The 11,576-nt window shown below is 34.4% G+C and overlaps 1 protein-coding gene across 3 annotated transcripts; it reads right to left on the reverse strand.

Moving 5' to 3' along the window:
* Window positions 1–312: 312 nt before the first annotated feature.
* Window positions 313–10,672, reverse strand: LOC125061638 (delta-sarcoglycan-like). 3 transcript variants are annotated; one of them, XM_047667155.1, is made up of 6 exons: window positions 10,545–10,672; window positions 5,300–5,522; window positions 4,151–4,337; window positions 2,355–2,547; window positions 1,820–1,943; window positions 313–689 (listed from the first exon to the last, which is right to left on the reverse strand). In XM_047667155.1, exons 2-6 carry the CDS (start codon window positions 5,519–5,521, stop codon window positions 504–506), a joined length of 912 nt encoding a protein of 303 aa, XP_047523111.1. In that variant the 5' UTR covers window position 5,522; window positions 10,545–10,672; the 3' UTR covers window positions 313–503. The 3 variants fall into 3 exon arrangements, with proteins under 3 accessions (XP_047523111.1, XP_047523109.1, XP_047523110.1); XM_047667153.1 differs by having other exon boundaries at window positions 10,293–10,672; XM_047667154.1 differs by having other exon boundaries at window positions 5,300–5,540; window positions 10,293–10,672.
* Window positions 10,673–11,576: the final 904 nt, after the last annotated feature.

Genomic DNA, 11,576 nt, shown 5'->3' on the forward strand with positions numbered 1-11,576 from the left:
TTTATAAACACTTATGTTATAAATAAATACTGTTAGCGGACCAATAAATAAATTAGCCCTCACTTGGCTTTGGCACGTAAGAACTGTAAGACCGGAGAAAGCTAGCAATTGCGTACTCCTTAGATATAAAAGTCGTTTTAAATAACGATTTAAAAAATCGTGTACAATGTCTAGTGATGAGTCGTTGATTCTTATAAATACTTCTTATAAAAGCTAAATTTCATTAAAAATATTATCGTAACGTTTCATAGTTGACTTAAGTAAGATTTCGTTGTATGTTAAGTTTTTCTAATTTATTCAATTTTAATTAGAATAAAATATATAAGACGATATGACAATTATCACATTATTGCAGTTGCACAGATTAATGAACTATAGAATTTGACACATGACAACGTAAACAGGTGACGAATGATAAATGACAGTTAGTTAATGTGATAGTGTATTTCTATATGAATTTGGTCCTTTTTGTTATAAATTCTTATGTGCCCAGTAAATATCCATCATCGACACAACTCTGTATCCATTTCGTGCATAGAGCACGGTGCGTCTGGAGCTGCTAAAAACAATTTCCCAGAAGCGCAGGCGCAAAGCTGGTACACTTTCTTATTTCTTGAAGTTTTCTGCTCTTTCGTTGCGGTTGCTTCCTTGAGATTCTCGATAATTATGTTCGGGGCATCTAGTTTAATCTAAAAAAAACATCAATTAGTTAAATAACAAACACACGGACACTAAGAGTATATAATAAAGAGAGTTAAGAAACCACATTTATATTAAGTTGGAAAGCACAAGAGGTTAGAACTCGGCTAAAACCTACGCAAATAAAAGAGGAAAGATGGAGAAAAGAGACAGAAATATGTATAGTATCGACTCCTTTGGACAGGCCATTCTTTCTTCTCCATTTTTGAAGTTATACTTCTTTAGGCGCGTTATGAAAAATTTATGAGAATGAAATTTTACGAGGCGCGCGCACCGTGACACAAAATTATCAGTATGGGCGCCGAGCGTGCGCGAGCGAGATGGGAATAAGACAATCTACAAGTAAAAAGAAATAGAATATGCGTGACGTTAGCAGCCAAGAACTTTGAATGACCATAATGACATTTGTAGTACCTTTTAAACAAATAAAGGAGTTTTAATTATTTTTTCAAAGAAATTTAGCAATGCTTTTATTACTAGATTATTCAAAAATAAACCCACCAGAGAACATTTTGTGTAACAAACGAATTCAACACCAAAAAATTTACAAGATTTTTAACATTTGCCTATCCGGGTTCGACAGTCGACTACAAAAAATAACCAATGAATAAACAATGAGGCGTCCGCAGCCTCTCACTTATTATGACAACCTTGTTATGGTGTTTACAAGTTATTTTTGTGTCCCAACGATTAAAGGTTAATTTCGTTATTTTGATAGAAAAAAAGTTGTACTATAAATTTAGTCTTGCATATTTGTTTATCAAATAAAGTTCCTTAGTTCCTTCGTTAAATACTTTTGTGGTTTTGAATCTATGATTTGAATTTGATGTATTCGAACCATTTTCTATGCGAGAAAACTGTTTCATATGTGAGACGCTTTGGTGCGAAAAAATAGTGAAATACAAGATTAATAGTAATGCGATGTCATTTTTATATTAAGACGTCAAGTCTGTTAATTTTTTTAGACACTTAACGCTAAGTCTCGAGTTGGATCTTACCTTAAGGGCCTACAACATTTTTTAAATTACTAATAATATTTCCTTTCATATATTATACAATCGCTAAGATCTTCAAGTAATTAAACGTAGCGAACGTTTCATGAATTTTTGTTTGTACTTACTGCACCAACAACTGAATCCAGTTTAATATTATTATGTGAAGTTATATCAATACTGCCCGCCCTACTCTCTAAATAAATGGAGTGTGGTGCTCGTAGATCTAATTTTCGTGTTAAGGATTCCAATCTGCAACAAAAATCATTCACTACTGTTACGTATGTATCCGACTTTATATTATCTATGGTTTCCGCTTCCTGTGGTATCACTCCGACCGCCTGTCATGACAGAAGTGGGATATAGTACGAACGTACACTTTTTTCATTATATTATTTAATACTACCGACAGATATTTGAACCTGTCAGTCTAATTTTATTAAACTCGGTATCTATGTTCCCTCTAGAAATGCAATTTGGGTGAAACGTGGACGGTACTTTTATACCTGTAGGTACCAGTACTAAAATTCCAAGAAGCTTGTGGACAAAATACCACTTACGAAATTTTACTTATGCTTTTGAAAGCTTTATGTATTATTCAATTCTAACAATACTACATACACACAATATTATTTAAACCGACTTCGAAAAGAGGAAACTCACTGTAAATTTGACCCTGGCGGTGCACGTACGATGGGCGCTTGGAGGGCGCTACGCACCCCTACGCCGCCCGCCCCGTCCACCGCTAGGGCGTCTGCGAATACGCGTACCTCGTCCTTTGACGCGTAGAATATACGGTCACCACGTGCGTCTTGCACTTCAAAAGCATTTCCGGTACATTCCACGGAGTCGCGTTCTGTAAGTAATGAAATATGTATATTGTAAGACGAAAAAAATATTGGTTGTTTGTAAAGTAGGTTTACGATCGAGATGTTTACGTGATAACGTCTTATTGGTGATATAAGTTTTTGGGAAGTAAGGAATTAATGAAGATAACAATTTTTTCAAATTTTAAATTACATCTATCGTTTTATTCACACTTTTGATGATAAATTTCGGGTGTAAAATGACAAGTTTACTTATTCGACTATGATATACATTTTTCTTCATACATTCACGGAATGACTGGCAGCGCTCGAGATGAGACGGGAGATCGGTCCGTCTCTCTCTCGTTATACCTGCGATCGCGCTCGTGAGGTTTTGGTGTGACACAAGTTTCTGAACATGTCACCCGACTAAAACGATTTTAAAGACGTTATCACGTCAAAAATGTATGGTTTTGTAACTAAGTCAACTTTAATATTCGTTCAGTGAATTGAAAGTTTTTATGAAGTGCTTTTTATCAGCGAATTTTTGTAGTCGCGAGTATTTTGGTAATAGGCAAGTGGAATAAAATACAGTACATATTAACATTTACTATCAATATTTATTTATAATTTTTTTTATTTAAAAGACAATTCACATCAATTGACCTAGTGCCATGCTAACCTGGTGAAGCTTGTGTTATGGGTACTAGGCAACGGATATACTTACATATTATAGATAGATAGACATATAAATACATATTTAAACACCCAAGACCTAAGCACAACACCAAATGCTCATCACATCGATGTTCGTCTCAGCCGGGGATCGAACCCGTGACCCATGGATTCGCAGTCAGGGGTACTAACCACTAGACCAATGAGTCGTCAAATTTATAATTAACCAGTATGAATCACTGTTTTTGTGCCTCAAAATAAAATTACTGGAATCGCTATTTAATGATGGACGACAAATTCAGCTGAGCCTGTTGAGGGCATACTATAACCAAATTAATACGTGCCAAATTTCGGGTCAGTGCTCGTACTCTGTAAAACTCAATAATGAAATCGTGTTTTGGTCTTAGGTTTTCAATAAGGGGGATCAGACGACTATATGTGTCAAGTCAGCTAAGGCATAGATACTATCCTTTTAAGAAATTAATAATTGTATGATACAACAATAAGGAATTATAACAATTATTAAGAGTGACAACATTATTATGTTTTTATAGAACAGGGGCAAACGGGCAGGAGGCTCACCTAATGTAAAGTGACACCACCGCCTATGGACACTCTCAATGCCAGAGGTCTCGCGTGCGTTGTGGGCCTTTTAAGAATTGGTATGCTCTTTGAAGAAGAAATGGTTCGAAAATACTTCAGTGGGCAGCTGGTTCCACATAGTGGTTCACAATAAAAGGTTGAAAAACGATATTTACATATATTTTAGTCAGAACCTGACCTTCAACAGGACAGGTTCTCACTGTTCTCGTTATATTTGGCCTGTGACGGACGTCAGACGTCATTACTGTTGATTATTACTCTACAAATAGGCAACCAATGGCAATGATATTATTCTCGGAAAAGTCGAAACAGAATTTTGTCCCTCGGAAATCTAATTTCAGAACCACCTATTCCTTTTGGTATAACAATTCTTACTTAAAATCAATTTTGACTGCTCCTTCTGGTCATCAGAGACAAGAACTGTAAAATTCCGATGCGAGTGTAATGTAATAGGTTGCGCTGTTTGGGACGAAATTGTCGACGCTATTAGATCTTCGACAACCCATACTTTACCATCTAAAGTAATACCATCCTTAACTATTGTTATTGGACCAAGGCCGTTCTGAAAAATAAAGTGTTTTAAGATATCTTAATTACGTTTATTATTATTCATAACAATCACAAAAGTATCTAAAATTGTCTCAACCTACGTAGTAATAATTAAAATAATTAAAAATTAATAAAACAAATTTAAAAGTTTGTTCCCTAGGGAGCGTTCAAGTATTACGAAACGCGTTTTGGGAGAGGTGGGGGGGGGGTCCTTTTGTAAAACGTTACGATGCGGGGCGGGGATTGAATTACGCGTTATTGTTAAGTTTATTTTCGACTTACACCACATAATAGTAACTAAAGAGACAAGATGGTCACGAAACGTTTTACTATACTTGAGTACAGTACTGTACTAGGGTACTGAAAAACGTTACGGCGAGATACATGGGGGGGGGGTCAATAATCTCCAACAATTGCGTTACGTAATACTTGAACGCTCCCCTATGGCGGTGAACCTTTAACGCTGGCAGCATTTCCTCGCTGTATTGCGATACAGATAAGATAATATTGTAAGATATTATATGAAGACACATTTCTATAGTTGTCTCCTTGATTATTATTATTATGCTAGATAAATAGGAGTCTGGGCCAGTGACACCAATGGACTTCTGATGTCCACATTTAAGACTCGTTCGTACGACGAAGGAAAACTTCGTGACGAAACCCTGCTTAACTCAGAAGTCCCCGAAGTGTCAGACACAGGAGGCTGATCACTTGCGCATTAAGAAATAAAGGAAGACCAAGCTTCGTAGCGCCACTTTTTTACTTAAATTTCTGATAATATATAGCGGTGACATTTCTTAGGGCATTGGTAGCAAGGGGATCCCATGTTTAGTTAATACACTTGTCGTTTTACGTACAGAGTTTTTAGGTTCACGAGAATTACATACATATTTGCATTAAAATTATCCATAAAAAGAAATTGAAAAGTCACAATGAAAGGTGTAAATACATTTATCAAAAATTTTTAGTTACCTTTGTCAGGCTTAAATTACTTATAATCCACAAAGTAAAGGCGATATTCAAAAATATAAGTATCATTAGGACTATTACGATCGCATACAGCGATTTCCGTCTCCACCCTTTAAGCCCAACTGGAAGACAGCTTTTGGAATCCTCCTGAATCGGTGGTTGCTCACTGGTGGGAGTACATTCCCAACCCCGAACACCTTCGGTCCTTGTATCTTCGATTTTCATTCTAAAATAACGTTTTTACCTAATTAAAAAAATATAACATTACTTTTTAATACAACACGTGGTAAAAAAAATCAATTTCGTTTCATTAGATAGTACTTGTATTAATTGGAACAATCTTATTAAGTTTAGCGGTACTCGTAAAACATATTAACTGTAGTCGTATAAGACTGCTATTTAAGAGAAGACAAAGGGAAGAGAGGACGTAAAGTATATGGGAAAGTCTGCAGAAAAGATTTAGGAGGCTAGCCCGGGATAGAACAGACTGCATAAAAGCAGGAGTGTCCCATGTCTGGTGACAGTCTGACCATTGGTTAAAAAATAATTGTAATATTAAATTAACAAATTATTAGGGATACAACGGGCGGCCTAATACCGAACAAGCGATTTCTTCCAGGTAATTCTAGTAACGAAAAAACTAAAAACAAGAAATAGTACGGGTAAAACACAAGAAGTGCGTAACCAAATCAACAAAAAGAAAAAAACAAGTATCATTGAAAAATTATACAAATGTCAACTATACAATTATACAACTACTCGTATTATCTAAAATAAAAATAAACTAAAATTAATAGCTAATCTCAATTTTTAAATTACTTTAAATTGTTTTTAATTACAGGCAGTGAACAGTTGGTTATTAAAAAAATATTCAATAAAACAAAAATAGCAAATCATTAAAAATAGCTCAATAGATAAGGGCAATTCTTAGCAAAATTGTCTGTCGACTTATGAGAGATTTCGCTATCTCGATATCTCGATGTTTATATTCACACTCAATTAGAATCAAATGGAACATCGATGTTCGATGCGTAATGCATGTTAATTTATTCAGTAACATTTTAACGACAAATTCTTCAAGCCTATACAGTGCAAAGCCTGCCTATATTTTACATTCTGCGCAGAGATGGGAACTTATGTTGATAACAATGCCGTCAGGTCAATAGATTGGGGTTTATAGTTTCAGTTTAGAACGGAATTCCTCAAGGCATGCTTCAACCACGTAACATTAACTAAAAGAATATCCGACGAGAATGGAATTACGACATTTTTCATAATGGAAACCCCATACATCATTACATTTGTCCCTCCTTTTCGAAGAACGCGCTTTGGTCAAAGCTTACCGATGTCCAGATTGAGCATTAATAATCGAGCTAGGTCTGAATATCCATAGTTTTGTTTAATATTTGTATTATCTCTTCGTGTATGTCATGTTTGCCTATAAGTGCTTGTCACATTAAAAAATATATTTTATTGTACCACTGTATCTAAGCTAGGCTGGCTAAATTAGCCAGGACTTTAACGCACAACGGACCAATCAGGAGTCTAATTGCGGAAAAAGGAGTCCTACAACCCTAACCCTAACCCCTAACCTACCAATGCATCAGTGCGCCGGGCGTTGTTAAGCTTTTATCAATAAAAAAAAGTAATACAATATTCATTAGTTAATGAAAAGACTTTTAAATAATTTTACTTAGTATTTAAACACCTATGTTTTAATGCTTTGTGATCGTAAAAGTGACAGAGGTATTTTAGTTATAAAATATGTAAATAAGTTAATTGTTTAGCACGCTTTGATCAGTAAATTTCGGTATTTCATTTCGTACCCGTACACTTATAGAAATAATAGTTCTGTAGTGCGGCAACTATTAATAGAGGATTACGGATCGCATTTTTATATTTATTAGTTTGTATGAAACACGACGTCAAATTTCCGGTTCCAACAGTAGACAAGAAATTTATTGGTGCAATGCCGGGCGAACGCTTGATTTTAACGTTAGGTTTTGATTTCCTACTAGGCCAAAACTCTCTTAATAGGCCGGCAAAAAACTCCCGAAAATTTTGGCTTTGAGAGTGCCCATGTTTGCCCCCTGTTCTATAAAAAAACTATACAATTTAATTAATTAAAACAAATAATAGGTGTTAATTTAAGAGTTACATCTCAAACTGATATTTACATATATTTTATTAGTTTAAAAATATTTGTCTTATAAGTGTGCACACCTAAAATATACTTTTAAATTAAACATAACAAATACAGATTGTTTGCAACGACTAATGAACAACATCTGTGCAATAATAGCCTTAACATAGTTAATGCCACAGTAACCTATATTTTGCATCAAACAGGAACAATAATTAACTCCACTATTAAGATGTCTATAGGGTTTTATTTGGACCACCAGACATTTTAATAAATACATTAAATATTAATTGAATTTTAAAAATTCGTCAGGCGTTTAAACTTTTTTGATATATGTCTTTCATATTTTTTATAGAAAACAAACGAGCTTACGGGACGCCCAAAAATGGCAGTTATCGCAGCCCATGGACACCCATTTTATAGAGTGTGTTGCCGGCCTTTAAGGGAGGAGTACACTCTTACTTTGAACAGTCGGAGGTCGTATCTCTCAGGGAAGACCGCAATAGTCGATTCCACAGTTCGCTGGTTCACAGAACGAAGTGTCTTGTGTAGTGGACTAAGGAAGACTTCCAGCCATCAAGGTGATGCTGATGAAATTTGGAACTGATACGGCTCGTACGGTGTTAAATCGAGGCAGGAGGGATCCCCAACAATTCTTCAGAACACCGCTATTTACACTTTGTAGAAAACGCATAGAGACGCAATGTCTCTGCGTAGATAGAGAATCAAGCCGACCAGTAATAAGTTGGGGATTGACAATTCAACAAGCCCTTCACTGAATTTGGTCTAAAGGAAGAAGCTGGTATTTGGAAGCATCGGCTCAGAGATGTGAGCAGTATTCCATATGAGGTCGTACTTGAGCCTTGTATACCTGCATAGGTTGTACCTCAGTAAAATATTGCTTAGCCAAAACACCCAGCTTTTAGAAGCCTGTTTGGATTTTCCTTCCAAATGACTGCGGAATTGGACTTCTTTCGATATGGCTAGTTTTAATAACATTATTTTACTTGTATTATATTACACTTGTATTATTTTACACTTGTTTTATTTTACACTTGTATTATTTTACACTAGTATTATTTTACCCTACAAAAGTGATGGTAGACATCTCTTCCTGTTTAAATTTCTGATTTATACAATCGTATATGTATTGTAAGTAGAAAATAATAACTGGATGTTTAGAGAAGGACGTTTAGTTATAAGTATAAAAAATAACTGGACCGAATAATTTTGTATGATCAGGATGGTTCATTATTTTTATGTTTTTAATTTTACAATGACCGACGGGCTGATAGTAAGGAAACGACCGGGTTAGTAGTTCAATAAAATCTATTTATAATAGTTTCAATCTGTGGCGCAATTTACCGTGCATTTAGCAATGCTAGGATGTCGAGAGATATCTTATAGACAGGGGGAACTAATTTCACGTAATATCATTTTAATGTCATAATTTAATTTTTACTATTTCAGGAACAAAAACGCGTTACTGAATAAGTTAAGGAACGTCGCTGAACTTTGACATTTTATGTACAAAATCACATGGTTAATAAGTTTATGTCGGATGGTTAATAGGTAGTGTTGTTTATTGTCCGAAACAATTGCTTCATCGCGAATCAAACCTGCTAAGTTATACGTAATACAGCCACTAAGACCATATATTATAATATGTGGCATATCGATTTGTTTCTCAAATTTAGTAGTTGTGTTTAAAATACCTGACCTGAGCAACGATTTGCACTCAACCGCTATTTTCGGACTGTTATATTAGTTGACATGAAAGCCACAAAAATTGTGGGATTTATTAATTTCAATACTTCATAACTTTCTATTGATATATTGGAATTTAAATTGTACAAAAGTGTTTTTATTTAATCAAAATATTAAATTCTAACACTCATTGAGTATATGCGCTTTTAGTTTGATTTAACGTAACACACACATAATGATACAAATCTTTCCTCTATAATATTAATAGATTTAATTCAAGGACACACTAAATACGTTTTGAATTGTTTTTGGGCAAATTAGGTAGAAATGATTTAAATAAGACCTTCTAAATTGATCTCGCTTCACTATTATTAGAGAAAACTTGTCGTAATATAAATTAAAAAATATAAAAATGTTTTTTTTTTAACTAAACATTTTTAAGTATAATATCTTATACCTACTACTAGGTTTTTACTCGCTGGAGCTTTTATCACGAAGCTTTGTCGGTAAAGCTTCCATGCCAATACAATAGCGTACATATACATAAATAATATACAAATTGCTAGTCTTTGTACTCTTTTGTAGCTTACAAGACAATCTTGACTAGCCTACTCCTAAATAATGTAAAAATTCGTATAGATTACTAAACTTTTTTTAATGTGTAGAATACAGAGCGTATTTTCCTACCTATGTGATTACATGGTGCATAACTGAAGTTTAGTGTTCGATTCCCGGCTATACATATATATATAAAATATATTTTCAGGCGCGTTAAATAGCCATCAAAGTAAGCTTAATGTTTAAATAACTTATTTCTCATTATAAAAAATAATGTATTTTATTTATATGAGAAACGTATAAATTAAAATTATATATATATGAACAAGACACACGTCACCATCAGCCGTCCCAATTTTAGTCTACTAGGCTCATTCTGATATGTATATGTAAGCTTAAAAATATATATGTCCCATCTCCCATTAATTGTACTATGTCTGTTTACACAATGGGCCATTGAACAGTTTGGTGACAACGTGGCCTGATAAGTCATGGCAAGTACTATATAACTCAACTAGTATTATATCTACTAAATATATCACACCAATCTATTTTAATAAGTTCACTAAAAAGCGTAATATACAGTACCTGTCGTAATTAAGAGGTAGGTCTCGTGGGACGTATTATATTATCACTACTGGTCGTTTATTAACGATGCAAGCGGCTGCACCGAGCGAGCAGTGTGACGTAGACTAGATAAACTCATAGGTGCTAGAAGGAACACTCGAAACGTGAAGTAAGGCGGGCGTGCTCCAGAATATAATATCAGCAGAGTGGCTCGACTCTCGCGCGGGGCCGCCCGTGCTACCGCCGTAATAAACGCTCCAAAATAGAACTCACGTAAATACTGACGCTGGAAGACTGGCTCGGTATAAATAAATCCAGTTCGATTTTCAAATTTTCGTCGAAATCGCTCAATTATCGGCACTATGTATGACTGGACTGTACGCGTTTGAATGTAGAATCGGACTGAAGTTAGCCGAGTGCGCCAGCGACTCCGACGTCGATTTCAACTCGTTGTGAAGTTGTGCATTTTTAAAGAGGCGTTGTCTCGCGAGGGACATAATTCGGATACGTTCCAGATTCAACCTGTATTATAAATTCCAGTTAACATTATCATTAACATACACTTCGGTTGTATGGTTAATATGTAATGTTAACACAGCGCTGTATGTGTGTTTTAAACCCATATTATTGAAGGGCGGTTAGGCCCTTTCAAACGGCGGTAAAATACAGTGGTCATTTTTGTGTTTATATTAAATCTACCCTCTATTATATTAATTATATAATTTGTACCTGCTACTTTTTTGTTAAAACAGTTAGCGTAGCCTGCAATTATTAATGATTGCAATTCTAAAAGTGGTGATAATCTTTGAGACAGATGTACTATTTAGGTGAAATTGAACTGAATAAGTATTTATGTTTTTGTTTATTGTTGTTAAACGAGTCAAAGTTAAGGTTATTCAAATATTATTTTTAACTACAGACTTAATTGTTTTTCTCAATTTTATATATATTGCTTATCAAATATCTAATTATGTGGGTGAGAAATTGTTTAATTGTCTGACAACTTTTATGGGAGATTCATTACTATGAACCCAGAAGAGCATTTACAAATATAATATGTTATTGAATTGGTATAATAAATTATTATATGAAATAAATATTATATTTATTTATTTATTACAGAAATACATACATACATTGATAAAACAGTAAAATATAGGTCATAATACCATGATGTATTTGTTCCATTTTCAAATCAAGCGTGCAGGTATTAAAATTTACAGGTACCTAAATAGTTCCTATGCAATCGTTACGGTAAAATAACATCGTGACACGGGATAGCTCTCTCGTCTTTATGAATGAATA

This window comes from Pieris napi, chromosome 23 (assembly GCF_905475465.1).
Source record: "Pieris napi chromosome 23, ilPieNapi1.2, whole genome shotgun sequence".
Taxonomy (NCBI): domain Eukaryota; kingdom Metazoa; phylum Arthropoda; class Insecta; order Lepidoptera; family Pieridae; genus Pieris; species Pieris napi.

Coding starts and splice junctions, on each gene's coding strand:
- LOC125061638 (XM_047667155.1), bottom strand. CDS start 5,521: ATGAAAATCGAAGATACAAGGACCGAAGGTGTTCGGGGTTGGGAATGT. Junction 2,548..4,150: donor GCAGTCAAAATTGATTTTAA/GTAAGAATTGTT, acceptor CATTACTTACAG/AACGCGACTCCGTGGAATGT. Junction 1,944..2,354: donor CCGCCAGGGTCAAATTTACA/GTGAGTTTCCTC, acceptor TTTTTGTTGCAG/ATTGGAATCCTTAACACGAA.